Source organism: Fringilla coelebs (genome assembly GCF_963513975.1).
Source record: "Fringilla coelebs genome assembly, chromosome: 6".
Lineage (NCBI taxonomy): Eukaryota > Metazoa > Chordata > Aves > Passeriformes > Fringillidae > Fringilla > Fringilla coelebs.
This window is the reverse complement of record NC_140034.1, coordinates 53407375-53435305: the sequence shown is the minus strand read 5'-3', so window position 1 is coordinate 53435305 and position 27931 is coordinate 53407375. Positions and strand designations below refer to the sequence as shown.

General features: G+C 60.4%; 4 protein-coding genes across 4 annotated transcripts; 2 read left to right on the top strand and 2 right to left on the bottom strand.

The window, feature by feature from the left end:
• Positions 1-399: 399 nt before the first annotated feature.
• Positions 400-10906, top strand: LOC311155302 (inner centromere protein-like; the record flags this gene model as incomplete). The annotated part of the gene is made up of 19 exons (XM_084208334.1): positions 400-530; positions 659-772; positions 1848-2521; positions 3497-3548; positions 4060-4093; positions 4338-4437; positions 4958-5045; positions 5904-6039; positions 6110-6202; positions 6313-6324; positions 6760-6869; positions 6998-7109; positions 7744-7854; positions 8083-8207; positions 8388-8466; positions 9250-9357; positions 9553-9639; positions 10208-10364; positions 10707-10906. The coding sequence occupies 19 exons, from the start codon at positions 400-402 to the stop codon at positions 10904-10906; spliced, it is 2523 nt and encodes an 840-aa protein (XP_084064460.1).
• Positions 10907-14018: 3112 nt separating this feature from the next.
• Positions 14019-14948, top strand: LRRC55 (leucine rich repeat containing 55; the record flags this gene model as incomplete). The annotated part of the gene is made up of 2 exons (XM_084207586.1): positions 14019-14628; positions 14713-14948. The coding sequence occupies 2 exons, from the start codon at positions 14019-14021 to the stop codon at positions 14946-14948; spliced, it is 846 nt and encodes a 281-aa protein (XP_084063712.1).
• Positions 14949-19995: 5047 nt separating this feature from the next.
• Positions 19996-21286, bottom strand: APLNR (apelin receptor). Its single transcript, XM_084207214.1, has one exon. The coding sequence runs from the start codon at positions 21241-21243 to the stop codon at positions 20128-20130; it is 1116 nt and encodes a 371-aa protein (XP_084063340.1). The 5' UTR covers positions 21244-21286; the 3' UTR covers positions 19996-20127.
• Positions 21287-24126: 2840 nt separating this feature from the next.
• On the bottom strand, positions 24127-27856 carry P2RX3 (purinergic receptor P2X 3; the record flags this gene model as incomplete). The annotated part of the gene is made up of 12 exons (XM_084207812.1): positions 24127-24240; positions 24347-24424; positions 24605-24670; positions 24746-24839; positions 24927-25057; positions 25593-25734; positions 25931-26008; positions 26098-26191; positions 26500-26566; positions 26640-26711; positions 26812-26947; positions 27717-27856. The coding sequence occupies 12 exons, from the start codon at positions 27854-27856 to the stop codon at positions 24127-24129; spliced, it is 1212 nt and encodes a 403-aa protein (XP_084063938.1).
• Positions 27857-27931: the final 75 nt, after the last annotated feature.

The window sequence follows — 27931 nt, the reverse complement described above, 5'->3', positions numbered from 1 at the left end:
CGGCTCAGGAGGCGGGGTTTGAGGAGGCGGGGCCACAGGCCTCTCCCTTTAATTGCTGGGAGTGATGGACGGACAAATAAACCAATAAAAACCCGGGAATTGAGAGGTGTGCTCAAGTGATTGGCGGAGGCTGGGTATAACGTCGGCGCGCTAAGGGCTTAGCTACGCTGTGAGGGTGTGGTGAGCGGACGAGGCCTAGGTAGCAGCCGGGAGCGGCTCTGGTTGGGCGCCGGGCGAGTGTTCTGGAGGGTCTGGGGAGCTTGGGAGGGGTTCCCCCAACACCTAAGCCTCGGCCTGTGTTCGTAGTCCCCCGGTGCCTGCGTCCTTTTTTCCCCCGTTGAGGGGTGTCCTGGCTGCCCCCCCAGCCTTGTCCTCTCCCTCTGGGTTCCAGGCGAGGCGATGGCAGAGGGTCCCCAGCAGCTGCTGGAAGTGTGTGGGCAGAGGCTGTCCCGCTTCCTCTCCGACGCCCAGCACAAGCACCTGGCCTGGCTGCGGGAGGTGGAGGAGCAGGGCATGAGGATGCTCAAGAGGTAAGGGGGTAAGGGCTGCCCTGAGGGGGCCTAGCTGTGCCCCACCAGCTGGGTGCGGGTACGTTTGGGAGGGTTGGTGTGGGCAGTGGGGGAAGCGATCTGTGTGCTCTGCCTCTTCTGCCTCACAGCAGCTTCAGGGATGAGCCCATGCTCTTGCCCAAAACACCATCGCAGAGGAGGAAGCTCAGGAAAAGGCAGTCGTCCTGGATAAGGGAGGAAAACAAGGAGCTGAGCAGGAGGAGGTAGGTGGGTCAGCTTACTCTGGCTTTGCCTCATGGTGTTTGGATGAAGCAATTCCCTGAGTTATCAAAGGGGCACATTGGGATTGCTCACTGTTTGATTCTGGTGAGAGTTTGGGATAAAGTTGGCTGCTTTCCTTTGCTATTTTTTTTCTGGTTTTAGTTAAAAAATAATAGATACTCTATTTTCCTGTCTGTTTACATTTGTATTTTGTCTTGCTTGATTTGTCTTTTGGGCTCAGGTTTCTGCTCCTGGTGTTCACTCCCTAAGCCTCTCTGTCAGTGCCTGGAAAACTTGGGAAAGGGATGTGTTGCCAGCACCATGTCTGAGTTGGCAGGCAGGGAGACTCCAAGGGTTTATGGAGGGACTGAAGTTCCAAGTGATTTGCTTAGAGCCCACGCCACTTTTAAAGCTGCCCAAACCTGATCCATTGGTGTTTTAGGGCACTAAAATCGTGCTAACTGTGGTGAGAAGCCCACAGGAGGAAGAGTTAGAGGTGGGAGACTGTCAGGAAGCAGACATGGAGGGTGGGGAGAGCAGCAGGAATAGCGGGAGCGTGGGAGGTTTGTGTGTGTGCAAGGAGAGCAGGAAAAGCAGCACTGCGGATCAGAGCAGGGAGAGCTCCAGGCCCTGCTCGGGATGCTCAGGTCATGCCTTCTCCAGGGGAGCAGCCCAGCTAACTCCTGTTGGTGTTTTCCCTCATTTAAACTTGGTTTGGGAAGAGCTGCTGATGTCAGCAGGAAGGTGACATGCCGCGTGTCCCTCTGTAGGTGCTGTCCTCTGCCACGTGCTGCTCCCAGGGCAGGGTTTAAATCAGCTCTTGGTGTAGGGCTGGATGCACCTTTCCCGCTGCCATTTCTCCACAGCTGACTCTATGTGGCACAGCCCTTGTGTGTGAGCTCCCATCTGGGCTGTGTCCATGTGCCTCTTCCCAGGGATAAGATGGGCGATGAGGGGGAACAGTGGAGTGGAGAAGCAGCAGCAGCTTCCCTTTTACCCCCTCTGCTTTTTCCTCCAAAATTTACTAGGCAGTGGACGACTCCTTCATCGTTTCCTTCAAAATTCTTTTCCTTTAAGGTTATCCAGAAGGAGAAGTGGTGTTAAGCTGCAGTCTTCTAGCCTGAACTCCCAGCAGTGCCTGAGCCAGGAGCAGCCCCAGAGCCGTGGCTGTGAGGGGCAGGATGTATCTGTGCCCGGCTGTGCTCCAGGATCCCAGGCTGGCATCACACCCCAGGTCCCAGCTCTTCCCGTGAAGCAGCCTGTGGAATCACGTGTTCCCATGGCAAATTTGGATTGCCAGGAGTGTCCCCAGGCTGCTGCTGGGGGTGATGCAGCCCCTGCAGCAGTTCTGGGGGAGCAGCTGCCTGAGGTGTCTGCAGCAGCCGAGCTCCAAGACATCCCTGGGATCCCAGCTGAACAGCCAGGAAGGGATGGGGAGCAGGACCTCAGGAGAGCCAGCACCTCCACTCCCAAGGCCTCTCAGAATGGTGATCCTGCTGCACTCCAAGGAGATGGATCTCCTCAAGGCCTCGAGACACTGCTCTTCCAGGACTCCCCCAGTAAAAGCGCATCACAGAAATCCAGGACACGCCGCCGGAGCGGGCTGGGCGCCCCCCGCAAGAGCCATAGGGCTTCCCTGGCAGTGAAGTGCTCCCTGGCCAGCAGGAGGGAGAACATGATCCGGAGATCTGTCAGCAGGGCCAGGAAGGCAGCAGCTCGAGAATCCTCCTCTGCCTCCAGCAGAGTGAGCTGTGAGTCCCTGCACTGCTTCCATGTGGGAATGGAGCAGTGTGGAGCAGCTCATCCCTGCCTCCAGCTCCCCCAAGTCTCCTGTCCTTGTGGGCCCCTGGGGTGCCGCTTCAAGCCAGACTGTTGCTGCAGCAGGGGAAGGCTGGGGGGACAGGTGGAGTTGGGGTACACAGGTTGGGAATGGGCAAAAAGCACAATTGTGGAAGGGTGAGTGTGGCCAGACTGCTTCTAGCTACGTGTGCCTTTGGGTTAGGAGAGACTGCTGCATTCCCTGGGGAAGAGCTTTAATTTATGGCATCTTCCAGCTCTCCAAAAAATCAATAAGGCTGAAAGTGCAGCCCTGAAGTTAGGCTGCAATGGGCGGAGGAGCTCAAATGCTTTTTGGGCAAGGATAGAAGAGACTCAAACTAGCTGTGTCAGAACAGGAGTCGTGGAGCCCAGGCTATTCCCAGTAGCTCTGAATCCCTTGTATCAGCTATTCCTGCTTCTCCTGACAGGGTTTAGCTCTTTGGCCTTTCCAAAACCATTGCTGCTGCAGGCAAATGGGCTGTGGTGGAGCATGGGGGCCTCTGGAATTCAGCTTTGTCAGCCTTGAGTCACGCTGTATCCAGGCATTTGTTATAACACTTGGAGCGAAGGGGTGTGTTGGGGGGGTGGAATGAGCTTGGAATCAGCCCAAACCCCCTGGATCCCTGCACCAGAGCGTGCAGGGAGGCAGGAGCTGCAGCCAATGGCCTGGGAATGCTGGCTGTGACACAGGCAGCTGGAGCAGGCTGCAGGCAGCAGAGCTGCTGCCTCAGTGCTCTGCCTCCCCAGCCCACTCCAGATTCAGTGGCACTTGAGGGAGGTGTGGTGCTGGTGGGGAAAGCAGTGCAATCCATGTTCCTGGGAGAAAGCGTGAGCTCTTCCATTTGCACCCTGTGGCTGTTGGGAGCCTGGGAGTGAAATCCCAGCTCCGCTTGTGCTTTCCTCTCCAGGCCAGAGCTCTTTGGAGGCTTTTGTGGAAGAAGATGTGACCAGCGGCACAAGGTGAGGCTGCCATGTAAGGCAGGAGGGAAGGGATCCCAGCCTTCCCTGTGAGGACACTCTCAGAGGCTTTTCTGTCACAGATTTTGTCAGGGACTGCTCAGGTGTTGTTTTCACCTGGGGCTGGATGAGATATCAGGTTGTGCTGTTCAGGCACAGTGGGATTAAGGCCTTCACTGGGGTGGCTGGTGGTGTGCCCTGGGGTTCCTGGAATTCCTGGCTGCCACTAACTCTGGAATGCTGGTGGGCAGTCAGATCTGCTCTGGAGAAGGGACAGCCCAAGGCTGTCAGAGTCCCCTCCTTTCCTGCTACTGGCACCCAAGGTGGTTATGGGGTGTTCAGCAGCACAGTGGGACAGTCCCTGGGGAATTTACAGCCCAACCTTGATGTGCCTGGCTGGAACAGCCTCTGGATGGGTTTAGAACCTGCACCTTCCTTGGAGTCCCATACTTCCATCACCTATTACTTGTCTTCAGAGAGAATTTAAATTATTAAAATGGCTTTTCCTTCACAGGCCTGAGCTGGAGCCAAATTCCCCGAGGGAGAAGGTGAGTTCCGAGGAACAGCCTCAGACTGTGTAGATGCCTTCTTGCTGAGTCAGCACCTTTGCTGAGGTTGTCACTGGATGTGGGGACGTGGCTGATGTCCCAAAATGAGCCAGCACAGCCCTCACTGGGAGGGAAGCAGACCCCACCTGAGCAAGCAGCTGGCTTTTCCAGGGTAGCAGGTCCCTGGCAGCCTTGTTCTTTGGAGCAGCTGCACCAAGGGAATGCTTGTCCTCTTTCCCTGCAGGCTGCGGGAGATGTCCTTGTTCCAAGCACAAGTCCCCGAGCTGTCAGTCCTCCTGCACAGCACCTGTCCCCTCTGGAGCAGCAGGCAGGGAATGCTGCAGGTAACTTCCAGGTCGTCTTGCTTTCCTTGCATGAAACCCTGAGAACACACAGACCTCGGGGTCAGTGGGAGCTTTTCTGGCAAATAAGGGGTTTGTGTTGAAACTGAGATACTTCTGACCAGTCAAGGAAGTTTTCCAGGTAAAATTTGGACCTCCTGAAGAGGTGAGACTTCAGTTAGATGGCCAAGGACACATAAATGTGTCCAAGCTGTGAGACAAACACTGCCCTGTCCAGCTTCAGTCTGTGCAACAAGTGAGTGGGGACATTTGGGAAGGAGCTCCTGGAGCTGGAGTCTTCCAGAGTGTCATGTCCTTTCCCTCTGGGGTTGCATTATGTGAGGATTTAGAGGTCCTGATTATTTTCTGTGCCTCTGAGCAAGGAGGAATTTGGGGAGGGGTAGGGGGTTTGTTCCCTGTGAACTGGAGGATGTGACAAGCAGCTGGAGCTGGAATGGAGGAAAGAGTTCCTGGAGAGAGTTGGATGCCTCACACATGGCACTGACTGCAGGTTTCTCCACAGGAAGCCATGTAAATCCCAGCAGTGAGCCCCAGAAGAGCCAAGAACAGCCCCACTGTGCCAAACCCCTGGAGAGTTCTTCCCGCACGTGGTAGGAGACACTGCAAGGAGCAGGGATGAGCCGGGGGTCTGGAAGGACTCAGGTTTAGCATTTTAAGTCATTTGGGCTAAAAAGGGGTGGGGGGCTTCTTTCCATGTGGTATTCACATGCCCTCTGGACAGAGAGAAGCTGTGAGAGAAGCAGAGAAGAAGGAAAACACAATTCTTATCTGGCTTGCTGTGCCTGTGTTGTGCTAACGTAGAACGCAATATGGAGATTGTTTAGCCAAAGTGAGGATGTTTTGTTCCCTTGGCCTGTCAGGGCCAAGAAGTGTGTGTGTGTGGGACAGTCACAAGAGAAGGAGAGATGAGTGCAGTTCTGAGCAAGAGTGAGTGCATGGCAGATTCAGTTTGGGTGAAATGTACATAGTGTAGTATAATAAAGTAATTCATTAGTAATTCATTGGCCTTCTGGTGATGGAGTCAGATGCATCATTCTCTCTCTTCCTCACCAACGTCAGAGTCGCCTTTGATTTACAATATTTCCCTGCCTTCCTCTCCCTAATTCCAGTAGCTCTGAAATCTCCTTTGGCCAGATCCTGTGTCTTGGAAGTCCGTTGTGGCTTTTGGAGCCTTGTTTGGGTCTGGCATGGGAAGGAGCACCCAAGGTCCTGCACAAACCAGCAGAGGTGCCCTAGTACAGTTAGCTCAGAGCTGGGAGGTGACTTCAAGGGCTCCTGAGGTGCAAGTGACTGACGTGGTTATTTTTGTTTGTGTGAGTGTCTGGAATACCTGATGTGTCTCCTCACTATGTGTTGCTGGGGAGGTTTTAGGAGAAAGATGTAATAGCCAGTCAATCCCTCTGGAGAGTGTGACAGCCATTTCATGTCCCTCCTGCTAATGCCACCAGGATGAAAGGCTGCAAGCAAGCCCTGGGTGTCCTGTGGCACGGGCAGCAGACGGAGGACCGGGTCCTTTCCCCTTTGGATGAGAAGCACAAGACCTTGGCAAACCAGGCTCCAGCATCCCTCTCTCCAGCCAGCAAGGTGAGTAGTGCCACAGCCTTGTGCCCTGTGTCCCAGGCAGGCCCTGAGCTCCCTCCCTCTTTCCCCTCAGGCTGTCAGGCCACTGAAGAACTTCCTGCAGGGACAAGGGAGTGGCATCAAGGACTTCATCAAGCGCAACACTCCCACCCGGTCCCGCCTGAAGGTGTGTCATGTCTGAGGGATGGGAGGAGAATGGGCTGCATGTGCTGGGAAGGAGAGTTCCGGTGTTACTTCCAAACCTTTAATTGTGTTTTTTATGCCCTTTCTCTGCAGGGAGACTTTGTTGTAAGTATGACACCTTATCCGTGGGGCTGACGTGCTGACCACACTCTCCCCTCACGCCGATGTCCATCAGCCCTCTGGCCACACCAGTGGTGAGGTGACAGGATCTCTGTGCAGGTGTGTTCTGCTGGGAGCTTCTGGCCTCTGAGCCAGGCTGCGCTGTGCTTCCTCTCCACCATTTTCCTAGCTCCTGGGGCAGGTGGTCACCTACAGCAGGGGTGTGCTGTTCTTTTCTAAAGATACTCTCTGCAGCTGAAGGACTGAGGTTTTTCCTTCTGTACCTCTGCTTGCTTTGGATATTCCCTATTGCCAAACATGTGTTGTCTCACCATCCCGGTGTCCAGGTGAATGACTCCAATAGTGCCTGTGTATACCAGGCTGCCTGAGGGGAGACACAGTCCCCAGCACCTGGTACAGTCTGAACTCTTCTCCCTTCAGGAGAAGGAGAGGCAGAGACTGGAGAACCTCCGGAAGAAGCAGGAGGCTGAGGAGCAGAGGAAGAAGAAAGTGGAGGAGGAGAAGAGACAGCGTCAGGCAGAAATTAAGCAGTGAGTTGGGCTCCTTTCCCCCTGCTCTTTCCTTGGTCAGCACAGACTTGTCTTGTACTTCCCCCTTGGAATGAGCACTTTGGGAGCAGGCAGGGCTGACAGGCCCCTCTTGCCCACCCGCTGCCCAGGAAGAGGGAAGAGCGCCTGAGGAAGGCCCTGCAAGCTCGAGAGCGTGCGGAACAGATGGAAGAAAAGAAGAAAAAGCGCATGGAGCAGAAGATCTTGCAGAGTGATGAGAAGGTGAGAAGGCTGAGTGGGCTTTGGGCCTCTCTGAGAGCTGTGAGACCAGGAGGTGTGAGCATGCCAGAATCCCTTCTGACAAGGGGGAGCTTTTGTTCTGCATCCCTCTGCACATTCCTGTTGGGACAGGCCCTGTTCATGCTGCTCTGCCTTTGGGGAATGTGGCAGCCCCTGCCTGCCCTAGGCACAGCCCTGCAGGTGACAGCCTTACCTGGCCCACGTGTTTCAACTGGAGTGCGTGACTCAGTAGGGGCTGTGCGTTTGGGTTTCAGAGTCTGGCCTGGCTCTTTTTGAGGGGGCAGGCTGGCCTGGTGGCCATGTGCCAGTGCTGCTGCTGTTATGGCTGTGAAGGGCTGTGGGAGCTGTGCCTGAGGGCCCAGAGCCTGAGCAGCCTCTGGATGAGGCCTGGCTCCTCATTTTGAGCTGGCCTGAAGGGACCTTTGGAAAGGTCAACTTTGGAAAACAAGGAGTCATATTCCTTTCAGCCCTTCCCAAACCCTGAGTGGACAAATGCACACCCACTGCTGGGTCCTCAATCTCCTTAGGATCTGAGATACTTCAAGCTCCAGACCTCCCTCCAAGGCTGGTAAGTGTGGCCGTGGAGCAGCAGAGCTGACAGGTGTGGCTTTCCCAGTTGCACATCTCACAGGTGAGGGAAGAGAAGGTGGCAGAGGAGCGGAGCAAGAGGAAAGGTTCCAAGAAACACGGGGAAGCGGAGGCACGGAAGCAGAAAGCCCTGAGAGGGGTAAGAGCAACTCGGAACCCTCCTGCACGTGGAAAAGGACAGGGACGGCAGGGACCTGCTGTATTGGTCTGGCTGCTGGGATAGGGACAGGTCACTGCCTGCTTCTGCAGGGGGTTTTGGGGTCTGGGCTGCCAGATCTCTGTCCAGGCAGCTGATGTTGGGTTGGGACACAAGGGAGACACGTTCCAGCTGCTGGAGCCTTGCAGGGTTTTCCTCTTGTTTCTTCAGGAGGAAAATGAGCAGCAACAACCACTGCAGAAAAGGAGAGAGGATGAAGTGAAGGAAAGAGGGAAAACAGTTTTAGAACTGAAGAACCTTCTGGAGCAGAAACAGCTGGGACAAGCAAAGGAGAGGTGTGAGCTGGTGCCTGTCCTGGAGCAGGGAATTGGCCACAGCCATGGGGAAGCAGTGGATGAAAATGTGATGTTGCACCTGGGCTCTGGGGCTGCCTGGAGGTTGGGGGGCAGGAGGCTGTGAGAGGGTGAGGGACAGCTAGGCATGCTTCCCTCTCTGAATTCTTTCTTTTCCCCCAGGTATCCCAAGCAGCGAGGGAAGGAGAAGCCCCCCCAAGCACAGCAGGAGCCAGCAGCATTGGCTGGCAAGGCCACCAAGGTGGGGTTGGAGTGTTCTGGGAGCAGCTTCTCTATACACAGCACACAGGCTGGGCTCAGCATCAGGTGTTTTTCAAGTGCTGTGTTGCTGGGATGTTGTTTAGAGGATCAAATACAATAAAACTAATGATGCTTATTGTACAGAGATGCTGTGCAGGAACAAGCCAAGGGCTGGGGGCTCCCTGGCTCACAGGTGAGCCCTCAGCCTTGTCATGGTATGGTGACAGTCATGAAATGGCACTTGGAAGAACACCTCAAAGAGCATTCACTGATCCTGAAACCAATGTGGAAATTAGAGATTTACTGCCACATTTCCTCATTGTGCCCAAAGGATGTGACCCCCAAACCTCGGGTGCCACATGGTTCTGTGTCACTTCATTTGCACTCACACAGAGAACACAGGGGCTTTAAGTCAGGGTTGTTGGTCTTGAAATATCACATTAACATTTGCTTTCACTCTCTACTCTTAAATTCATTGCTTCATTAGTGAAAAATCAATGCCCCAAATGGTTCTTCCTCTTCAGGATCAATTCTTCCTCCTGTGTGGGCTCCTGCTGCACTCCTTCCCTCAGTCCATGGCACTTGGACTCTTTTGTGCTGTATAAATTTAATTTAAGATCTGAATCCTTCCTGTGCTGCCAGCAGCAGGGCCAGAATGAGTCTGGCAAAGCTTTTTCCAAGCAGCAGAAAATGGCCGAGCAGCACAGGAGGGTAAAACTGTAGGAGAAATGGTTTGGGTCAAAAAGGAACTTCAGCAGTTGTTTTTTTTTTTCCTCTTTATCAGGGGAAAGAAAGTCCCAAAAATCTGCCTCTTGGGCCTGGGCTGGAGAAAAGATGGGAGCCACCAGAATCCTTTTTCCCAGCTCTTAATATCTGGCTCCAAGCAGAGAGGGTGAGTGTGGGCTCCAAAGAGCCAGGCTGGACCTGAGCAGACACAGGAGAGGCTTTATCTGGCAATCTTGGATTTCTGCAGAGGAAGCCACAGAGGCGCTGAGGGCTGGATGTTGCCAGAGCTGCTGAGAACACAGCTCTGTGTCAGAGCCTGTTCTGTGTGAGCGAGGAATGACTTCATTCCCATGTCTTACAGGAGGCTGATGGTCAGCAGCAGCCGAGAGAGGAGAAAAAACCCATTCCACCAGCAGCCCCTGGGACATGGCCGAACAAAGCCGTCAAGGTGAGCCCTGGCCCCGGCACAACCCTCGGGTGGCCCCCGCCTTCTGTGGCTACTTGGCCCCCGCGACACAGCCATGGCACAGAGGAGCAGCTGGAAAAACAAGTGGCTGGAGGCGGAAAAGATGCTGGAAGCGGCCACGGGAGGGCAGCAGGTCCTGAGGCGACGTCCCGGTGGGAGCGGCCCTGGGCAGCCAGGCTTGTGCCAGCTGCAAATACGGAGCCTTCTTCCATGGGCAGAGCGGCGGGAAAGGCTGCTTGGAGCTGGGATGCAACGCTGTCTCTGCCGGGAATCTGCTGTGGGCTCCGTCCTGGCTATGGCAAAGCTCCAGTGAGGGAAAAGTGAAGGGTTTAGATGGAGAGTTGAGTGCTGGGACATGCACAGTGTGCCTTTCCCAGGTTTTTCCACAGAAAACAGGAGGGGAGGGAGTGTTAAGAGCAGGTGTCCAGGCACGGAGCCCAGTGACAGTTTTGTGTTGGTTCAGGATTTGTGCACTTTGGGGCTCTGGTGGCCATCCCAGCCATGGAAGTGCTGCTCCCGTTGCTCATCACTGCTCTCTGTGTGGTTTCAGAAATCCCTCTCCACATCTTGCCTCGGGTCCCTGGAGGGTGCTCGAGAACCAGCATCGCCCCCGGTCAATGAGAACAGCTATGGGCTGGATCTGAACAGCGACGACTCCACAGATGATGAGAGCAACCCTCGGAAGCCCGTCCCTGCCTGGGCTGATGGTAGGTGCCAGCTCTGGGCTGGCTTCCTTTCCCTCACACCCTGGAGCTTTCCAGCCTTGCTTGGAGCCATCCCAGAGCGTAATCCAGGAGTGTCTGCACCTCTGGCAGCTCCCATCTCTGTGTGCTGGGGGAATCACTGCTTCCCATGAGCTCTCATGGGCTGAGGTGAAGCAAGGGTCCTCTGAGAGGAAAGGGGGCACAGCCCCAGCTCCTGAGGAGAAGCGGGGCGTGGTGGCAGTGGGACGTGTCCCACCCCTCTGCACGGCTGGTGGCTCTCGGAGGGGAAGGGGAGTGTCGGTCCTGCGGGCCTGCAGCTGCGTGCTGTTCCCGTTGTTCCCGCAGGGGCGCAGCTCCAGCAGGCCGTCGTGCACCAGTACTACCACCCGGTGGACCTGGACGCGCTGTTCGGGGCCATCCCCAGCCCCAAGCTGGAGGACATCTTCTACAAGAACAAACCCCGCTACTTCAAGCGCACGAGCTCGGCTGTGTGGCACTCCCCGCCCCACCCCTCCTGCAGCCCCTCCTGCTCCTTCCAGAGCTGAGCCGAGGCAGCCAAGGTGGTTTCTAGGGTCTGTGTTCTACTTACCTTGTATTGACAATTTTAACTCTACTTTTGTGCAGAAATAAAGTTGTTTATTCAAGTCCAGCACTCACTGGGTGTGTGTCCTACTCCGTTTGCCTTGCAGAAAATCACAGTTGCTAATCTGCAACCAGAGCCATTTCATAGTCTGCCTCATTTCCTATTCACTTAGGATATTCCCTTGTACAAGGAAGCTTGGAAATAGCTTTAAGGAAGATCAGGTTTTTAAATCATTGAGGGGGATAATGTTTTTGTAACCCTTTTTTAATGTATTTACCTATACTGTCTTAATTATCTGCAATTCCTTTTTCTTCAACAATTCCTGTGCACTCATCTTAGTCTGAACCAGAATCTTCTTCCTGCTGTTGGAAAAATCTCCCTGGACAATTTAAGCAGTGGCTAATGCCTCCTCACCCTTTTTTTTTCTAATGGGAAAAGGAAGCCCAGGCTCAGCTCTGGATCCTGTTGTGGCAGGATCAGTGGGGCAGCCTGTCTTGAGCCAGGAGCTGGGTGGATTTGAGAAGGGTGAGGAAGGGGGGATGGTTCCTCAGGGATCTGTCTGTTGACCCCCCCCCCCCCACCCTCAGCAGCAGAGCTGCACCCATCCCACTCCTTCCTTCTTCTTTTCCCAAGCCTGAGTGCACATGGATTGACAGGAGCAAGGATGGATGGAAACAGAAAAAGCTCTGACTGTAAGGTAGATTTATGGAGCCAGAATCCCTGAGGCTGCCTGCCGCTCCTTCCACAGAAAGGGGCTGGAAGTGCTTGGAGTGCTCAGTCCCAGAGTCAATGCTCACCCAAGGGGACTTTTTTCCCAGGAATGCTTTTTGGATGGGATCAGGAAGGGCGTTCATGGGTTAGGGGGGGAGGACAGCCAGGCTCCTTCCCACCCCAGAGGGCAGCATCTGTCCCTGGCTTCCTCAGGGATGATGTCCCCATGGCCACCCCCACAGGGGTTTGGGTGAGGAGGACACGAGCTCTGCTGCAGCCCAGCACCAGTCAGGACAATTTCCCAGTTTCTTTGGTGCCAGTGGAGCCCGGAACAGTGGGGGAGTGGAAAAAATCCTCGGCGCCAACAGCTGCTGGCAGGGATGCGCTGCCAGGTTCCGGGCTGAGCGCTAATGAGGTGTCTGTGCTGCTGCTGGCTCTGCTCGGCTCCTGGAGCCTGCTGGGAGCCCGGGCCTCGTGCTCCAGGAGCTCCCAGGAGCTTTCTTGCAGCTGGGAGCAGTGCTGGTTAATGCCACCCCAGGAGAGGCAGCTGTGCCGTCTGTCTGCCAGCTCCGCACCAGGGAGGATCCATCCCATGGGATGTGGGGAGCAAAAGGCCCCCCAGCACTGGCATCGGGCTCCAGTGCCAGCTGGAAAAAGGAGCAGCTCCATGAAATCAGCAGGAGAGAATCAAGCAGGGATCCCCTAGACGTGGGCGGACTGGATGTGGAAGTGCCTCCTTCCTAGAAATGCTGGAGCCATGGTGTTGCACCATTCCAGGAGCAAACCGTGGGCATCCCTGTGATCCCAAAGGGCTGTTCTCAGGTGGGAAGGGGTAGGTGGCTGACCTCACTGTGTCCCTCCAAATGGAGAAGGGAAAGGGAATGTTTCAGCTTGCATGAAGCAAAATAATCCATATCAACCTGAGGCATTTTCCAGGGCTGTGAGCACAGCAGGAGCACAGGAGGGTGACATTGCCCCTTGAATCCCAGTAGTCCCTTCGGATCCTAGAGCTCCCCTTGGATCCCGGCTGCCTCGTTTCTCCCCTCTGCCGCCACGTCATCTGTTTCTGTTTTCAGTGCCTGGGAACCCCTGATTCACCCCATCCCACGAGGATGCTTCCCGGGGCTGGGAGAGTGTGGGAGGGCTGGGGACCGGGGCAGGGGAGCAGGATGGAGCCCTCTTCCTGCTCCATCCCTGCCAGGTGCCTGGGCCGTGCGGGTGCGGGTCCCCCGGCCTGGGAAGGGGGTCCCTGAGGCGGGGGCACCTCCGCCCGCCGCTGTCTCCCCGGCTCGGCGGCTCCGCATCCCGCTCTCCTGTTGCTCAGAGATGTGGAGGCAGTTGCTAAGAGACACCGACACGTCAGTATCTGGCCCTAAGGAAAAAAAGAGGAAAAAAAAAAAAGAGACAGAGAAAGAGAGAGACAAGGGAGGACGAGGAGGAGGAGGGGAGGAAGGAGGTGGGGAAAGACCTGCTCCCATCGCCGGGCTCTCAGCAGCCTTGGCCGCCGCTGCCGAAGCCCAGCTCCCGACTTGGCGGCCTCCGGGGTGTGGCCGGCCAGCGGGGACCCTGCCATCACCGTCCGGAGCCCCCCACATCGCCACTCCGGACCCCCACATCACCGCAGGGAGCCAGGCCCTGCTCCCTCCCTGGCCAGTGAGTACCCCCGGGCAGCCCGGCCTCGCCGGAGGGGTCGGGGCGCTGTGGGGATGGGAGTGACCGGGGTAAGGTGGGCCGGTGGGAGAAGATGGAGCTGGGGGGTGCGGGCGAGGGAGGATGGAGCAGATACGGTCAAGTGGTAGGGGGCGAGGGCAGGCCTGGGGGGACCCCGGTGGGTGCTGGGAATGGGGATCTTCCCCCGGGAGAGAGGCGGGGAGGGTGTCCCTGGCACCGGGCTCAGCTCGTGGTGGCGGGGGGCTGGCGGGGGGCCGTGGAGCAGCACCTCTGCTCTGCCCACCACCGGCCAAGATGAGCTGGCCAAGGTCAGCAGGACTGGGGGGGCCTTTTCTGCCTGGAATCCCGGGGGGATGCTCGGAGGAGTGACCCTGGCCCGGGGGTCACGGGGAGGCTGTGGGTGCCCCAGAGGCCACCCCGGGCTGCAGCAGCGGCGGCTCCCCCGGCGGGGCGTGCGGCCGGCACGGCTTCCCCCCTCTCCTCTTCCTCGCAGGCGGCTGGTGACGGCCCGACGCCGGCCCCGCCGGTGCCCCCGGAGGGGCTGGCGTTGTCCCCCGGATGCCGCCGGGATGCCGGGAACGTCGCTGTGACCGCCGCCAGCCCGGCCCCGCGGCCGGCCGCCGGCAGCCCTCGGCGTGAGCGGGCGGGCGGGATGGCCCCCGGCGCCCCGTGAGGGCCGCGGCCACGAGGCCATGCTGCTGGGCCCCTGGCTGCTGGCGGCGGCGGCGGCCGTGGCGGCGGCGGGCGCGGGCTGCCCGGTGCTGTGCAGCTGCCGCGGGCAGGCGGTGGACTGCAGCGGGCAGCGGCTCTTCTCCGTGCCCCCCGAGCTGCCGCTGGACACCGGCAACCTGAGCCTGGCCCACAACCGCATCGCCAGCATCCCGCCGGGCTACCTGGGCTGCTACGGGCAGCTGCGCGCCCTCGACCTGCGCAACAACTCGCTGGCGGCGCTGCCGGCCGGGCTGTTCCGCGGCGCCCGGCGCCTGGCGCACCTGGACCTGAGCTACAACAACTTCAGCCTGGTGCCCGCAGACATGTTCCGCGAGGCCAGCGCGCTGCTGCGCCTCGACCTCAGCCACAACCCGGGGCTGCGCCGCGTCCACCCGCAGGCCTTCCGCGGCCTGGCCCAGCTGCGCGAGCTGGACCTCAGCTATGGCGGCCTGGCCGCCCTCAGCCTCGACACCCTGGAGGGGCTGCCCGGCCTCGTGGGGCTGCGCCTGGGGGGCAACCCCTGGCTCTGCGGCTGCGCCATGGAGCCGCTCCTCAAGTGGCTGCGGGGGCGCATCCAGCGCTGCTCCTCTGGTAGGTGCTGCGGGACCCCCATGCCCCGTCCCGCCCGGGGGCCTGCAGCCGTGCTAACAGCGTCTCCATCCCTCCGTCCCGCAGATTCGCAGCAGGCGGAGTGCTGGGCTCCCCCTGAAGTGGCAGGGGCCCCACTGCTGTCGCTGACGGAGGAGAGCTTCCAGGCCTGCCACCTCACGCTGACCCTCGACGACTATCTCTTCATCGCCTTCGTTGGCTTCGTCGTCTCCATCGCCTCGGTGGCCACCAACTTCCTACTGGGCATCACGGCAAACTGCTGCCACCGCTGGAGCAAGGCCAGCGAGGACGAGGACGTTTAAGGACCGCCGCTGCCACCACCGCTGATAGACCCCCGCCCCGGCCACCCCCCGGCCCGGCCGCCCCCGCGGGGACACCAGACTGTGCCTTGTCCGCGTCCCCTCCTGCCGCCCCCCGTGCCAGGGTGGCCCTCGAGACGCCGGGAACACCAGGGGACAGCCCTGCTTCCTTTTGCCCCAAAGTGGGGAGTTTTTGCACCCCCCCTCACCGTGAGCTTGGACCCCCTCTTGTGCTGTTCCCACTGCCTAGGACTGGTTGAGGCAGCGATTTGGGAATCCCCTGGGAACCCCCCCACCTCTGCCTGGGAGAGACAGAGGACAAAGTGTGTGTGTCTTGGGAACCACGGTCACTCTCCTGGGGGCATCGAGGAAATCCCTGCTTTCAGCCCCAAAGCAACACCGCTGGAGCCCCCCAAATCCTGCACATACTCTCCAGCCTCCCCAAAAATCCAGGGGGCCAGGAAGCATTGCTGACACCCAGCTCGTCACCCCCATTCCAGGGCATGCCTGCACCTTGCTGGTGACATCGGGATGTGCTGGAACAGCACTGGGACCACCAAGCCTGGCAGTGGGATGGGCTTTGACATCTCCAGGGAATGGGATCTCCCAAGGATGGCACCTTCCAGGGACTGCATCTCCCAGAGATGACATCTGCCTCCTCTTCAGGGCCAACCCGGGCACCAGCATTGCCCACTCTGGGGGAAGTCTGGGAGGTGGAAGGAGCTCTAAAAAAGGGCAAAAAAAAGAAAAAAAAAGAAAAAAGCAGAAAGCTAACGATCCTCTGTCCAGCCGGGACAGCCATGTCCCTGGTGCCTGTGTCACCTGTTCCTGGTGTCTATGTCACCCTGTCACTGTGGGAGCACATCAGGTGGGGAGCGGGGCTGGGGTCACCTGGGGGCTGCTTTGTCCCTTCCCCTGTCCCCCATGGAGGCTGAGTGCATGGGGAGGGGGATTTGGTTTAACTCCAGCCCACCCCAAAAGGGCTCCTGCTGCACCCCAGCCCCAGTGCTGCCCCCAGGAAAGGGAACTTGGCCTCTGCCTTCTCTATTTTGTCTGGGGTTTTATTATTTTCCTTTCAGTGAGTCCAAGAAACCCCTGCTCCACACCCCCTGCACCCCCCACAACTCCTGCACCCCTGGGCCAGCCACATGGGCATGGAGCATCCACCTGCATCCCACCAGCTCCTTCCTCTGCCTCACCTCATCCTCTTCTTTTTGTATTTATATTTATGTTTCATTTTCCTTCTCTTTTGTTTTTCCTTGTCTTTTGATTTTGTTGTTTCTCTATCCCTTTTTCCTTTCCTTTCCTTTCCTTTCCTTTCCTTTCCTTTCCTTTCCTTTCCTTTCCTTTCCTTTCCTTTCCTTTCCTTTCCTTTCCTTTCCTTTCCTTTCCTTTCCTTTCCTTTCCTTTCCTTTCCTTTCCTTTCCTTTCCTTTCCTTTCCTTTCCTTTCCTTTCCTTTCCTTTCCTTTCCTTTCCTTTCCTTTCCTTTCCTTTCCTTTCCTTTCCTTTCCTTTCCTTTCCTTTCCGTTCCTTTCCTTTCATCTTCTATCTTTTCTTTTTTCTCTTTTCTTTTCTTTTCTTTTCTTTTCTTTTCTTTTCTTTTCTTTTCTTTTCTTTTCTTTTCTTTTCTTTTCTTTTCTTTTCTTTTCTTTTCTTTTCTTTTCTTTTCTTTTCTTTTCTTTTCTTTTCCTATTTCCTATTTCCTATTTCCTATTTCCTTTCCCTTTTTCCTTTCCTTTTTCTCTCTTCTCCCCCGACCCCGCTCTTTGTACGTTTTGTAACCGCGGGTTTTGTACCACGGGGCACTTTTTCAGCGCCAAACCTCGACAATAAAGAGTGTCAGCGCAGCCGGGGCCGGGACACGCGTGTGGCGGGGGGACACGTGTGTGTGACAGGGACATGTGTGGGGGATACTGTGTGTGTGTGACAGGGACATGTGTGTGGCAGACACCCGCGTGCGTGCAGCGGGCACAGGCAGCGTCCCACAGCCTGCAGAAGGCATCAGCCGTGCTCTTCCCTCCAGCGCTTCCTGTTATTCCTCCGGCAGCATCTCCCGGTCCCGGCGGGGCCCAGCTGTGGCCGCCGGGTCACCTCCGCGTCCCCCCCCTCCCCGGGACCCCCTCCGGGCGGGAGGGGGGGATGCGGGCCCCGTGCCGCCCGGCCGGAGCCCAGAGGTCGGGCAGCAGCTGTGCCGCGTCCGGCCGCGCCGGTGGTCCCGGGGGAGCGATGGGGGCAGCGGCCAGACAGTGGCTGCCAGCGCCCAGCCCGGGGCACCCCTGAACCCTGTCATTGCTCTGCCATCCCTCTTTCCCTGCACCCGTCGTTCCCTTCCTCCCAACACATTATTCCATCCATCCATCCATCCATCCATCCATCCATCCATCCATCCACAGAATACAATCCCACCTCCCATCCCAAACCTCCCCCACCCACCAAAACTGGCCCCCCATCTTTTCCACCCCTTTTCCTGTCTCTGTCCTCCCCCTCTGTCCCCTCCTCAATCCTGCAGGGTCCCAAGGGTCCCACCTTCGGGAGTCCCCTCATATTGCGGGGGGAGGGGAGGGTTGGACCGGTGGGGACACACCGAGGCAGGGACCCTCCCGAAATGCCACCCCCGGCAGCCACTGCTCCCACCCCACAGTGACAAAAGTTTCTGAGCCCTGGGTGTGGTGCCAAAGCTTTCCCGCGGCTTTAGCAAATCCGAGTTTTCCCGGCACAAACGGGAGCTGCAGCCCCCCCACCCACGCGGTCCCCCCCCTCCGTTTGCTTTGGGGCGGGAGGTGTGAAGGAGCCCGAGCCGGGCTGTAAACACGGAGGTCACTTCAAAGGGGACGCCCGGGGACATCCTTAGCACCACCAGATTATTTCGGCACCCCCAGGCGGGATGCGAGGTGGGGGGAGGTCGGGGGGGGGGGTTGAATATCCCGTTTGGCAGCTTGGAAAAGCACGGGGGGGAGAGCTGCGGTGTAGGGTGGGAACCTGTCCCCATCCTTGCCCCAGTTCCTATCCCCGGTACCTCCATCCTCCCCGGAGCCAACTTTTACTCCGTGTGCAGAATAATCTCTGTTTTCCCAGTGTCTCATTCCCACATTTCCACGGTTTGGGGAACCCTGGCTGTGCCCCCCGCTCCTGCAGCGTCCCCAAGGCATCGCACTGTGGGGTTTGAGGGCCCCCAGGCTCCCTGAGGATCACAGCCACCCCCCACTCCCCAGCCATCCTTTCCAAGGATGCTCCCCATCCCCCCGTGCCTGCTGTCCCCCTCTATCTTCCCTCCTCATCTTCCCCAGGCACTCTCAGGAAGGCAACACCTTCCTTATCTTCTTCCGACGGGTGGTCCGGCTCTGCTGCCCCTCACCCCCAGCTCCGGCCTTGTTATTTTCTGGAGTGTCCCTGCATTTCTCCCCAGAGACTCCTCAACCAAACATTTCCCTCCTGGAAGGGAAAGGGAAATCTCCAAGACGCGGATAGAAAGTCGGCAGCTCCGTCTCCGCTGGCCGGGCGCCTGCGGCCATTTCCGCGCCGGCGGCTGAGCCGGACGGGGGGAGGCAGCAAAGCCGGCACCCCCACAGGGCTGGGGTCTTTGGGGGTGGTGGAGGGACAGAGGGAGAGAGGGAGGATGGTGGGATGGAAGGATGGGCAAAGGGAGGGAGCGAAGGGAAAAATCATTAAGGTTGGAAGACACCTTTACGATCAAGTCCAACAGTCCAACCACCAACACAGACACGCCCCTGTAACCCCAAAACCATTAACCCACGGATGGATGGAGTGATGGATGGATGGATGGATGGATGGATGGATGGATGGATGGAGGAGGGGACTGTTGGACTGATGGATGTACAGCTGGATCGACAGATGGATGAGAGATATCCAGGGGTCTCTCCAGGCTGAAGGAGCCTGGACGGCACTGGAATGTAAACACACTTTGGGACATGTCCCTGGATGCAAGATTCCCACCCCTCAAGCTCCCCCAGCCCTTAGACCAAAGCAGATCCATCTGGAAACTCCCGAAAACCCTCAAAGAGGCTCCCACCCCTCCAGCTGGAGGGTTGTGCAGTCCTTGGCCCCATGGCCACCCCCTCCATTCCCTCTCTCTGGACAAAGGACTGTCCCCACATGGGGAGATCCCGGGCGGTGGCCCCCAAACACGGTGGGGGCTGGCAGGAAGGCGGAGGCAGCTTCCCCGACGGGAAGCATCCCAAGGAACCCAGTAATGATCCCGCATCCTTTCCAAGAGAGAACAAAGGCTGAGGAGATAGCATAGTTCATCACCGATAAATGAAGGATGTAAATAGCAAATAGGGGGAAGATTTATTTTGAGCAGAGCCTCAGGAAGCGGCGGGGGCTGGGGAGGGGGGGAAATGGGACAGGAGCCATTTGGTGGCTCATCCAAATCCTGGTTGGGGTGAGCCGGGGTCCTGACCGGTGCCCAGAGGGTCCTGTGTCCCTCTTCATACCATGAGGGTCCCGTGTCCCCATCTGCACCCGGGGGGTGCCATGTCCCCATCCCTCAGGTCTGGGTGTTTCACAGCACCAGGTCCCGTTTGCACGCCCAGCTGAGTCACCCGGGGCTCGTCCCAGCCTCAGATAAGGAAAAAAGCCCCAAAATGGGATTTGGGATTTCAGTGCTGCTGACTGATACAATCACAGCTGGGGGGCTGGGGCAGGCAGGTGCCCACCCGAAAGGGTCAAACACCCCTACCCCCCTGCTGCAATGCCCCGAAGGGTTGGGATGGAGGTTTTCCTGCGTTTCCCAAAGTGTTGCTCAGGAAGAGACCAGGAGTATCCATCGCAGGCAGAGATGCCCCGTAGTGCACACACATCCCCCACACGCACTGCACCCTTGCTCACAGACAACCTCCATCCTTCACACCCCCACCCCTCCATCCTCCCTTCCACCACATCCCCCCAGCCCCCCCAGGGAACTACGCACACCCTGCTCCTTTTTTAACCAAAATTCATTTATTTGTCACAAAACACAAAGCCCTGGGGGTGCTGGGGTAGCCGCCCCCGCCTGAGCCCCCCAGGGGCTCATCCCCGGCTGTGCCTCAGTTTCCCCTTCCCACGAGCAGGGCTTTCCAGCGGGGCATCCCCAAAGCAAGCCAGGCTTTGGGGCGAGGCAGAGGAGGGTGTTCCCCCCGAGTAGACCAGCTCGGGGGGCGCCGGGGGTGGTCGGGGAGGGGCTCAGGAGCGGAAGAGCGTCTCCTGGGTGGCGGGGTCCAGCTTGCCCCCCGGGCCGGGGCCCCCCTTGCCACCGGGGGGGTGGCTGTGCCCCGAGGAGTAGCTGGCGGAGCGCTCGGGGCCGGGGCCGGGGGTCCGGCAGCAAAGGAGGGCGGCGCAGGCGTGGCGGAAGCGGGGGTCGAAGAAGGCGTAGAGGAAGGGGTTGAGGCAGCTGTTGATGTAGGCGATGCCCGTGCAGTAGGGATGGAGGTTGTTGAGGAAGGTGTGGAGGGCGCAGGACCACGGCAGCACCTCCAGGTCCATCAGCACGTAGAGGGTCTTGACCAGGTGGAAGGGCAGCCAGCAGCCCCCGAAGGCGGCCACCAGCACCGTGATGATGGTGAGCAGTCGCTTGCGCTTGCGGGGCCCCTCGGCCCGCTCCCGGCGGAAGTGAGTGGCCACGGTGCGGGCGATGAAGAAGTAGCAGGTCAGCATCACGGCGAACGGGGCCACGAAGCCCAGGGCGGTGGAGGAGAGCCCCAGCCCCACCTCCCAGGCGCCCTCCGTCCCCTGCGCCGCCAGGTCCCCGTAGTCCATGTAGCAGGTGATCTTGGTGTCCTCGCCGAGGGCGGCCGCCCGCCGCAGCACCAGGGCGGGCAGGGCCAGCAGGGCGGCCAGCAGCCACAGCGCCACGGTGGCCACCAGCCCGCTGACCCGCGAGCGCAGCTTGGCGGTGGCCAGCGGCCGGACGATGGCCAGGTAGCGGTCGAAGCTGAGGCCGGTCAGGCAGAAGACGCTGGCGTACATGTTGACGAACACCAGGTAGCTGCTGACCTTGCAGGCGGCCGTGCCGAAGGGCCAGTGGTAGCCGAGCCAGGCGTAGGCGGCCCAGAGGGGCAGGGTGACCACGAAGGTGAGGTCGGCCACGGCCAGGTTGGCGATGAAGGTGTCGGCAGAGCGCCGGCGGTCGCGGCCGCCCTTGAAGACGGTCCAGAGGACGAGCCCGTTGCCGGTGGTGCCCAGCAAGAAGACCAGCAGGTAGATGGTGGGCAGCAGGGCCAGCGAGGGGCCCCACTCCGCGTACTCGCAGTCCGTATCGTTGTCGAAACCGTAGGTGTAGGCGTCCGTCGCCTCCTCCATCCCGGCGCTGGGCTCCGCTCCGCTCAGCTCATGCCGGGCTCACCCGCTCCTCCGGCCCCGCAGCGAATCTCACCGCGTTACCTCCCCTTCCTCCTCCTCCCCGCCCTCCTCCTGGAGGGGACGGGCAGGACAGGGCAGGAGGCAGGGCCGGGGGGAGCCCCCGTGGGAAACTTCACAGCTCCCCCCACCTCCATCTGGCTCCTGCCCGGGGGGTTTTACCGAGCTCTCACCCGCGTGTCAACGCGCCGACCCCCGAGATAACCCCGGCCTCGCCACGCCCGGGGGGTTTGGTCGCCCGCCACGGTGGCGTTCGGTACTGGGAACCTGCTCTGGGGAGCTCAGGAACGGGGGAGGCTTCAGCCGGCATTTGGGGTTTCACCTCGGGGTGCCGCATTCAGCGCCGGGGTGTCACACATCGGGGCTGCATTTCGCACGGGCAGTGTCACATCGGGCACTCGGCAGCGGGGGGGTCGCACTGTGGGTTGGTGTCACATTGGAGGGAGTGGCAGTGGCGGGGGGGAGGGTGTGCATTTGGCATTTTGCATTTGGCACTTGGGATTCCCCAGCTTTGCCTCGCTGTGCACTCAGCGGTAGCTCCGGGGGGTCCCCCAGCTCCGGGGCCCCACTTTGAGCACAACGTGTCGAGGAGATTTATACATTTACCAAAAATCCTGGGTAGGGAGGGGGGTTCTGGGACCCCCCACGCTGTAAAAAGACCATTTTAGGGCAGTAGCTGCCACAGGACCGGCTGCCACCGGAGCTCTCGGTGTGCCCCAGCTCCGCGGGTTGCTCATGGAGCGGCAACGCTGAGCCAAGAGGGAGCAAACTTCCCCCCACCCCACAAATAAACATTGGGAGGGGGAGGAAAGCCCCCCGAGGTGGTCTGGGATTGTCCCACTGGGACTGAACTCTCACAGTTCCAGCTCTGGGGAAAAGAACCGAAGAAGCCGAGCGGGACTTTGCAGACTGAGGTCTGAAGAGCCCCAAATCCCCCGGGACACACGGGGGGGGGGGGGGGGGGCGGGCTGGGGCCTGGGTTGGCGCGGAAGGGGGGGATGAAGCACGGGAGGGGGTGTGGGAAGGGGCAGGTTTAACACCCGAGTGCAGGGACGGAGGTTGGTGGGAGGGGGCACAGAGACCCGGGACCCCCCGCGGGCTCAGTGGGGCCCTTCTACCAGCAAAGAGGTGTGAAGGAAGGGTCGTGGGGGAATTCAGTGGCTGAAATGGGGGGGGGGGGGGGGGGGGCGCTCACAGGGGCCTCCAAAATGAGGCAGAGTGGTATAGGGGGCAAAGGGGCTGGTAAATGGGGGTGCAGGTTAGGGGCCCCGGGGGTGGGGGCACCAAACCAGACACCCAGAGCTGCAGCGTCAGCCAGGAGAGCAAACCCGGCTGGAGATAAGGAGCGATCCCGTACCACAGTGCCGGGACAGCCGGCATGCGGGAAGAGAGGTATTAAAGGCAGAAACAGCTGAAACTGGTGGCAGAACCTCGAGAGTGCCCAGTTCCGGTTCAAATCCCAAGCTGGAATGAAGAAGGGCCGGAACCCCGCAGTCCCCAGCGCACACACGGCTCGAGCCTTTCCGCTAATTAGCAACATTAACGGGGAAACACCGGCACTGCTAATGAGCCCCCCGGGATCGCAGCGAGGCTCCCCGGGCTGCTCCCGCCCTGGCCGGAGCCCCGTTAATGAGCAGGACCGCTAATGAGCAGTTCTATTAATTGTTATTAATAACACTCCCAGCTATCTGTGTCCTAATTGGAACATGGCACAAGTATCCATTTCCAGCCGCCGCACACGAATCTGTTTCCAGTCTCTTTCCTTTCCAAAAACTGCGGGTTGAGTGTCCCGGTCACGCCCTCGCTGTCCTGGAAGCTGGGATGCTTCGCCCTCGGTGATACCCAGGGGGTCCCGTTGGTCTCGGCGCCGGGGACGGAGCCCCCCGGGCTGGGTTTGTGGTGGCTACGGGTGGTGGGTGGGTGGCCAGGGCTGGGCTGATAAGGAATCCGTGGGGCTGATAAAGAGCCCCGCTATCTGCAGCGGGGGGAGGGCAGGAGCCTCTCTCCCTGTGGGGCGGGGCCTGCCCTGGGCACCAGCGAGGGGCTCCGGGACCCTCGTTTGTCATTCCCAGGAATGAAGGCCAGGACTTGACACCAGCGGCTCCTTTGGGAACAAGCCAGGCTCACAGCGTCCCTCCCCACTGGCTCCGCAGGGGAATTGGGGTGGGAGCCCCTACGGGGCGGGATGAGGAGCCAGACCTCACGCCCCCCCCCACCCCGAGCAGGAAGGGCAGCGCTTGGCCCTGCACGAGGAGGGATGCGGGAGCTTCCTCCGAATCCACAGTTACTCACATCCGACCGAGGAAGTGACAGCCCTAGGGCACAGCTCCTGTCCCTCTGTGCCCCCTTCCACGGGCTGCGCTGCGGGCGCAGTGCTCCTCCTGTTGGCAGCTCCTCCCGCGGTGTCCCCCGTCCCAGGGACAGCACCCTGACCCCTCTTCCCTCTGCTCCCGCACCCCAACCCTGCCCGTCGGCCCCCCCAAACTTCCCCGCGGCCCCCCAAGGTTGGACACGGGTGGGTGCTGCGAGCCACGGGTTTATTGGGGGGCATGGGGTGGCAAGGACAGGGAGGTGCTGTGGGAGGGGCACCCTGGGGGCAAGGGACAGGGCTGGGGCACCTCGTATGGACACTGGGGACACTGGGGTGTGCTGGGACGACCCGGGGTGGGCACTGGGAACAGTCAGATGCTGATGGGGCTCACAGGGGGAGCACTGGCGACTGGGTGGGCAATAGGAGCCCGACGGGGGTCCCGGCGAGCCCCTCGCCAGGCTGTGGGCTGCCCCACAGCGTGGTGGACAGGCAGGGCTGCCCCATGGCCCCCAGCGCTAGAGGCCGAGGGAGAAGGTGCCCGAGTCGGTGGATTGCTTGTCCCGGGAGCAGGTCCCCAGCGCCCCGGGGGGACACGCTGAGGGAGTGGTGGGCACGCCGGCCTCTGACACCTGTGGGGCAGGGGACGGGCACTGGGTGAGTCACTGCAGCCGGGGGGGCCAATCGAGCCCCCCGGAGGTGTCTCCATCCCCAGGGCATCCCGGCCCCATGTCTGACCTCCTCAAACTTGCGGGCCTTGTAGTGCTCAGCGCCTTTGAGGAAGTTGAGCAGGATGATGTCACACAGCACCGTGCCCTGGGGGCAGCAGCGTTGGGGTGGGGGGCCCCATGCTGTGGAGCACCCCTGTACCCCCACAGAGCCAGACCACTGTCACCCTGCAGCTGTGCTGTATTCCCATGCCCCGCAGCCATGGGATTTCTCCCTTGTGCCCTGGGAGATGTCACCACTCCGGGGCTGAGAACGTCCCCAACTCACCACACCGATGGAGGTGAAAGCAGCCACCGTGTTGATGAGGGTGGGGACGATGCCGAACTTCCCAGCCTGGGGGAGCAGAGCCCTTGTTGGCCAGAGTCCCCGACCTCCCTGTGACCCCGCAGTCCCCGGCCCCACACGTACACTGCCATACACCAGGACATCAAAGCGGATCCCAAAGGCCTTGATGAGGGTGCGACGCTCAGAGCCATCGGGCCAGCGGTAGTACCTGGCGTGCCTGTGGTGACACGGTGACATGGGGACATGGGGACAGGAGCCATGCCAGGCAGCGTACACCCCTGTGCCCTGTGTGTCCTGGCCATACCTGAAGTTGTATCCAGGGGCAGGGGTCCGGGCCAGACTGTCCAGGCGGGTGAAGGAGTAGCGGGGCAGGCAGCGCTCCCAGGCCCGGTCCAGGTCACACACCCACCCGATCTTGATCCCCAGCACCCCCCCCTACCCCAGCCCTGCGTCAGTACCACGGACCCTGGCCCCATGGCGCCAAGTCCCCACGGTTTCACAGTCCTGCATCCCATGGCCCTATGCTCCGTGTCCTATGAACCCACATCCCACATTCTCATCTCCCCAAGCTCCATATCCCTCTGCACCCCATGTCTTGAATCTCCATGTGTATACACCCCATGTCCCCATGTCACACATCCCAAACCCCATCCATGTCCCTGTGTCAAGCCTCACATCATCACTCTGTCCCGTGTTGCTGTATCCCCATGCCCTGTTCCCATCATCCCTCATCCCTGCATCCCGTGTCCCCATGTTATGCAAGCCCATGTCCCCATCTTCCATGTCCACATCCCACCACCCCATATCCCCCCACCCCATGTCCCATGTCCCCATGACCCACATCCCATATTTCTGTGTCCCCAAGTGCCACATCCCTATGCCCTTATATCCCACCTGCTTGTACCCCTATGTCCCCACACCCATGCCATTCTTCCCCCGTGCCTCCCGTGTCCCCTGTGTCCCCGCTCACGGTGGCAGCCAGCGCAGGGAAGTCCTGCCCAGCCAGACGTGCCACGTCCCCCAGACGCAGGATGGGGCACAGGGGCTGCAGCTCTGGGTGGAAGCGACACCGGCCCAGCTCCACCCCACTGCCAGGGGGTGGCAGGTTGGTCCTGGGGACACAGAGGGACACGGGGGACATGGAGGGATGTGCCATCAGGCAGCAGTCTGGGGTTCATGGACTCCCATCCCAGTATCTCCCCACCATCTTTTGTCTGTGTCCCCATGTCCCCTGTCCCCATGTCCCTGTGTTACCCCACGCCCTGTCCTCATGTTCCCCCGTGTCCCACCGTGGCTTGTGCCACTCACTTCTCAAAGCCAAAGAGCGGGAAGCGGATGCTGTTCTTGATGAGGAGGGTGAAGTTCTCAGCTTCCAGCATGACAGGGCTAGAGGAAAGGGGGTGACACTGAGGACATGGGCAGGGGAGCAGGGGCCATGTCCCCTGCTCCTCCTGTGTCCCCCCGGCCCCACTTACACGTCAACAGTGTCCACCTCGGGCGGGCACCAGCCCTGGATCTCGCAGGTGCGCAGGGTCGCGTTGTAGGGGACGCAGCGTCCTGTCAGCAGCCCTGGGACCCCTAACCCCTGTCAGCACACCTGGGACCTCGGCCCCTGAACTCTGTCAGCACCCCTGGGACCCCCGGACCGCTGCCAGTACCCCTGGGAGCACCCCTGAGACCCCAGATCGCTGTCAGCACCCCAGGGATTCCCGGACCCCCTTTAGCACCCCTGGGACCCTGAACCCCCTGCTCCCCCAGACCTCCAGCTCCCGCATCAGAGCCCCGCCCCGCCCACCGAGGGGCCCTCACTCCCGCCCGTGGTGGCTCCCCGCCGTCCCTCGGTCCCCTGAGCCCCCGTTCCCAGCGGGGTCCCTCACCGTTACTCGTGCCCGGGCTCAACTCCCGGCAGTCCCGGTCCGCCGAGCAGTGGAACGCGGCTTCGCTCTGCGGAGCGGGGGTCAGCGGAGACGACGGGCTCATCGAGGGGTCCCCCCGAGCGCCCCCTGCCCCCCCGCACCTCCGGGCACACGCCCTGCGCCTGGTCCTCGGTCCGGATCTGCTTGGTGACCACCACGAACACCGAGGTGCCCTGCGGGACGTCGCTGTCACACGACCCGTCCGGGGAGGGGGGAACTGAGGCGGGGGTGGCCCCGCGCCCCTCAGCGACACCTCCGGCCCCCGGTCCTCACCTGGGGAGGCGTGACGTAGTCGGCCGTGTCCATCACCTGCCCCGCGTAGCGCCCCACGCCCTTCACCTTAGTGACCACGGAGGATTCGATGGCGGTGTCCCGCACCTGGTACGCTTTCTCATGGAGGAACACCCAGCTGGGACAGCACCGCGGGTGACGCTGGGGACCGCCACCCCCAGACACCACCGGCACCCCCCGGACCTGCCCGTGACCCCCGGCCCCCGGAGCTGTCAGCGCCAGCGGCTGCCGGTCCCCGACTGCGGCTTGTCATCCCCGCGCCGGTGGCTGCTGTCATCCCCCGGGAGCACTCGGGGACAGGGACCCCAGCACGGGTCATCCCCTTCTGTCATCCCCTGGGGCCGAGCAGCTTCTCTGCCCCGCGGTGTCACCCACACTGTCCCCTTCCCATCATCCACCCGAGATGCTCTCCTGGCTGTCCCCTTTGTGTCACCCGTAACGACGCCTTGCTGTCCCCATCATGTCACCTGCCCTGCCACCCTCCTGTCAGCCTCACCGGCACGGTCTCTGACTGTCCCCCTTGTGTCACCGATACCGACATCCTCTGTCCCGCCTTGTCAACCGGCACATTCTCCTGGCTGTCCCCGTCGTGTCACCTGCTCCGGCGCACCTGAATTCCCGGCACTGACACATTGCCACCCGCTCTCCCGTCCCTCCTCTGCTCCATCACTCCCGGCCTGGCCACCCCCTCACCCCGCGCCGCCGCCCGGTGTCCCCTCGCTGTGACCCCATGCCACACACCGTCACCCCCGGGTGTCACCTGCAGCAGCAAGTGACAGTCACCGCGCTGCCGGGGAGGGTTCGGGGGTGTGTCCCGGGGGATGTCCCGGGGCGGGCTGTCCCAGAGGTGCCCGGAGGTTGTCCCGGCGGCTGCCAGGGGGGCTCACCCGACGAAGTAGGCGAGGATGAGGAGCTGGACGCCGCGGTTGACGACGCCCACCACCCAGCTCTTCACCACCACCGACTTGGTGGTCTCGTATGAGAAGAAGTCGCTCACCCAGCGGGTGCGGGAGCGCGGGAGGGACATGGGCAGCGCGGGGGCGGCCGAAGACGGGGCTGCGGACAGGGCAGCGGCGGGCAGGGCTGCGGGAACAGAGGGGGA

Coding starts and splice junctions, on each gene's coding strand:
- APLNR (XM_084207214.1), bottom strand. CDS start 21,243: ATGGAGGAGGCGACGGACGCCTACACCTACGGTTTCGACAACGATACG.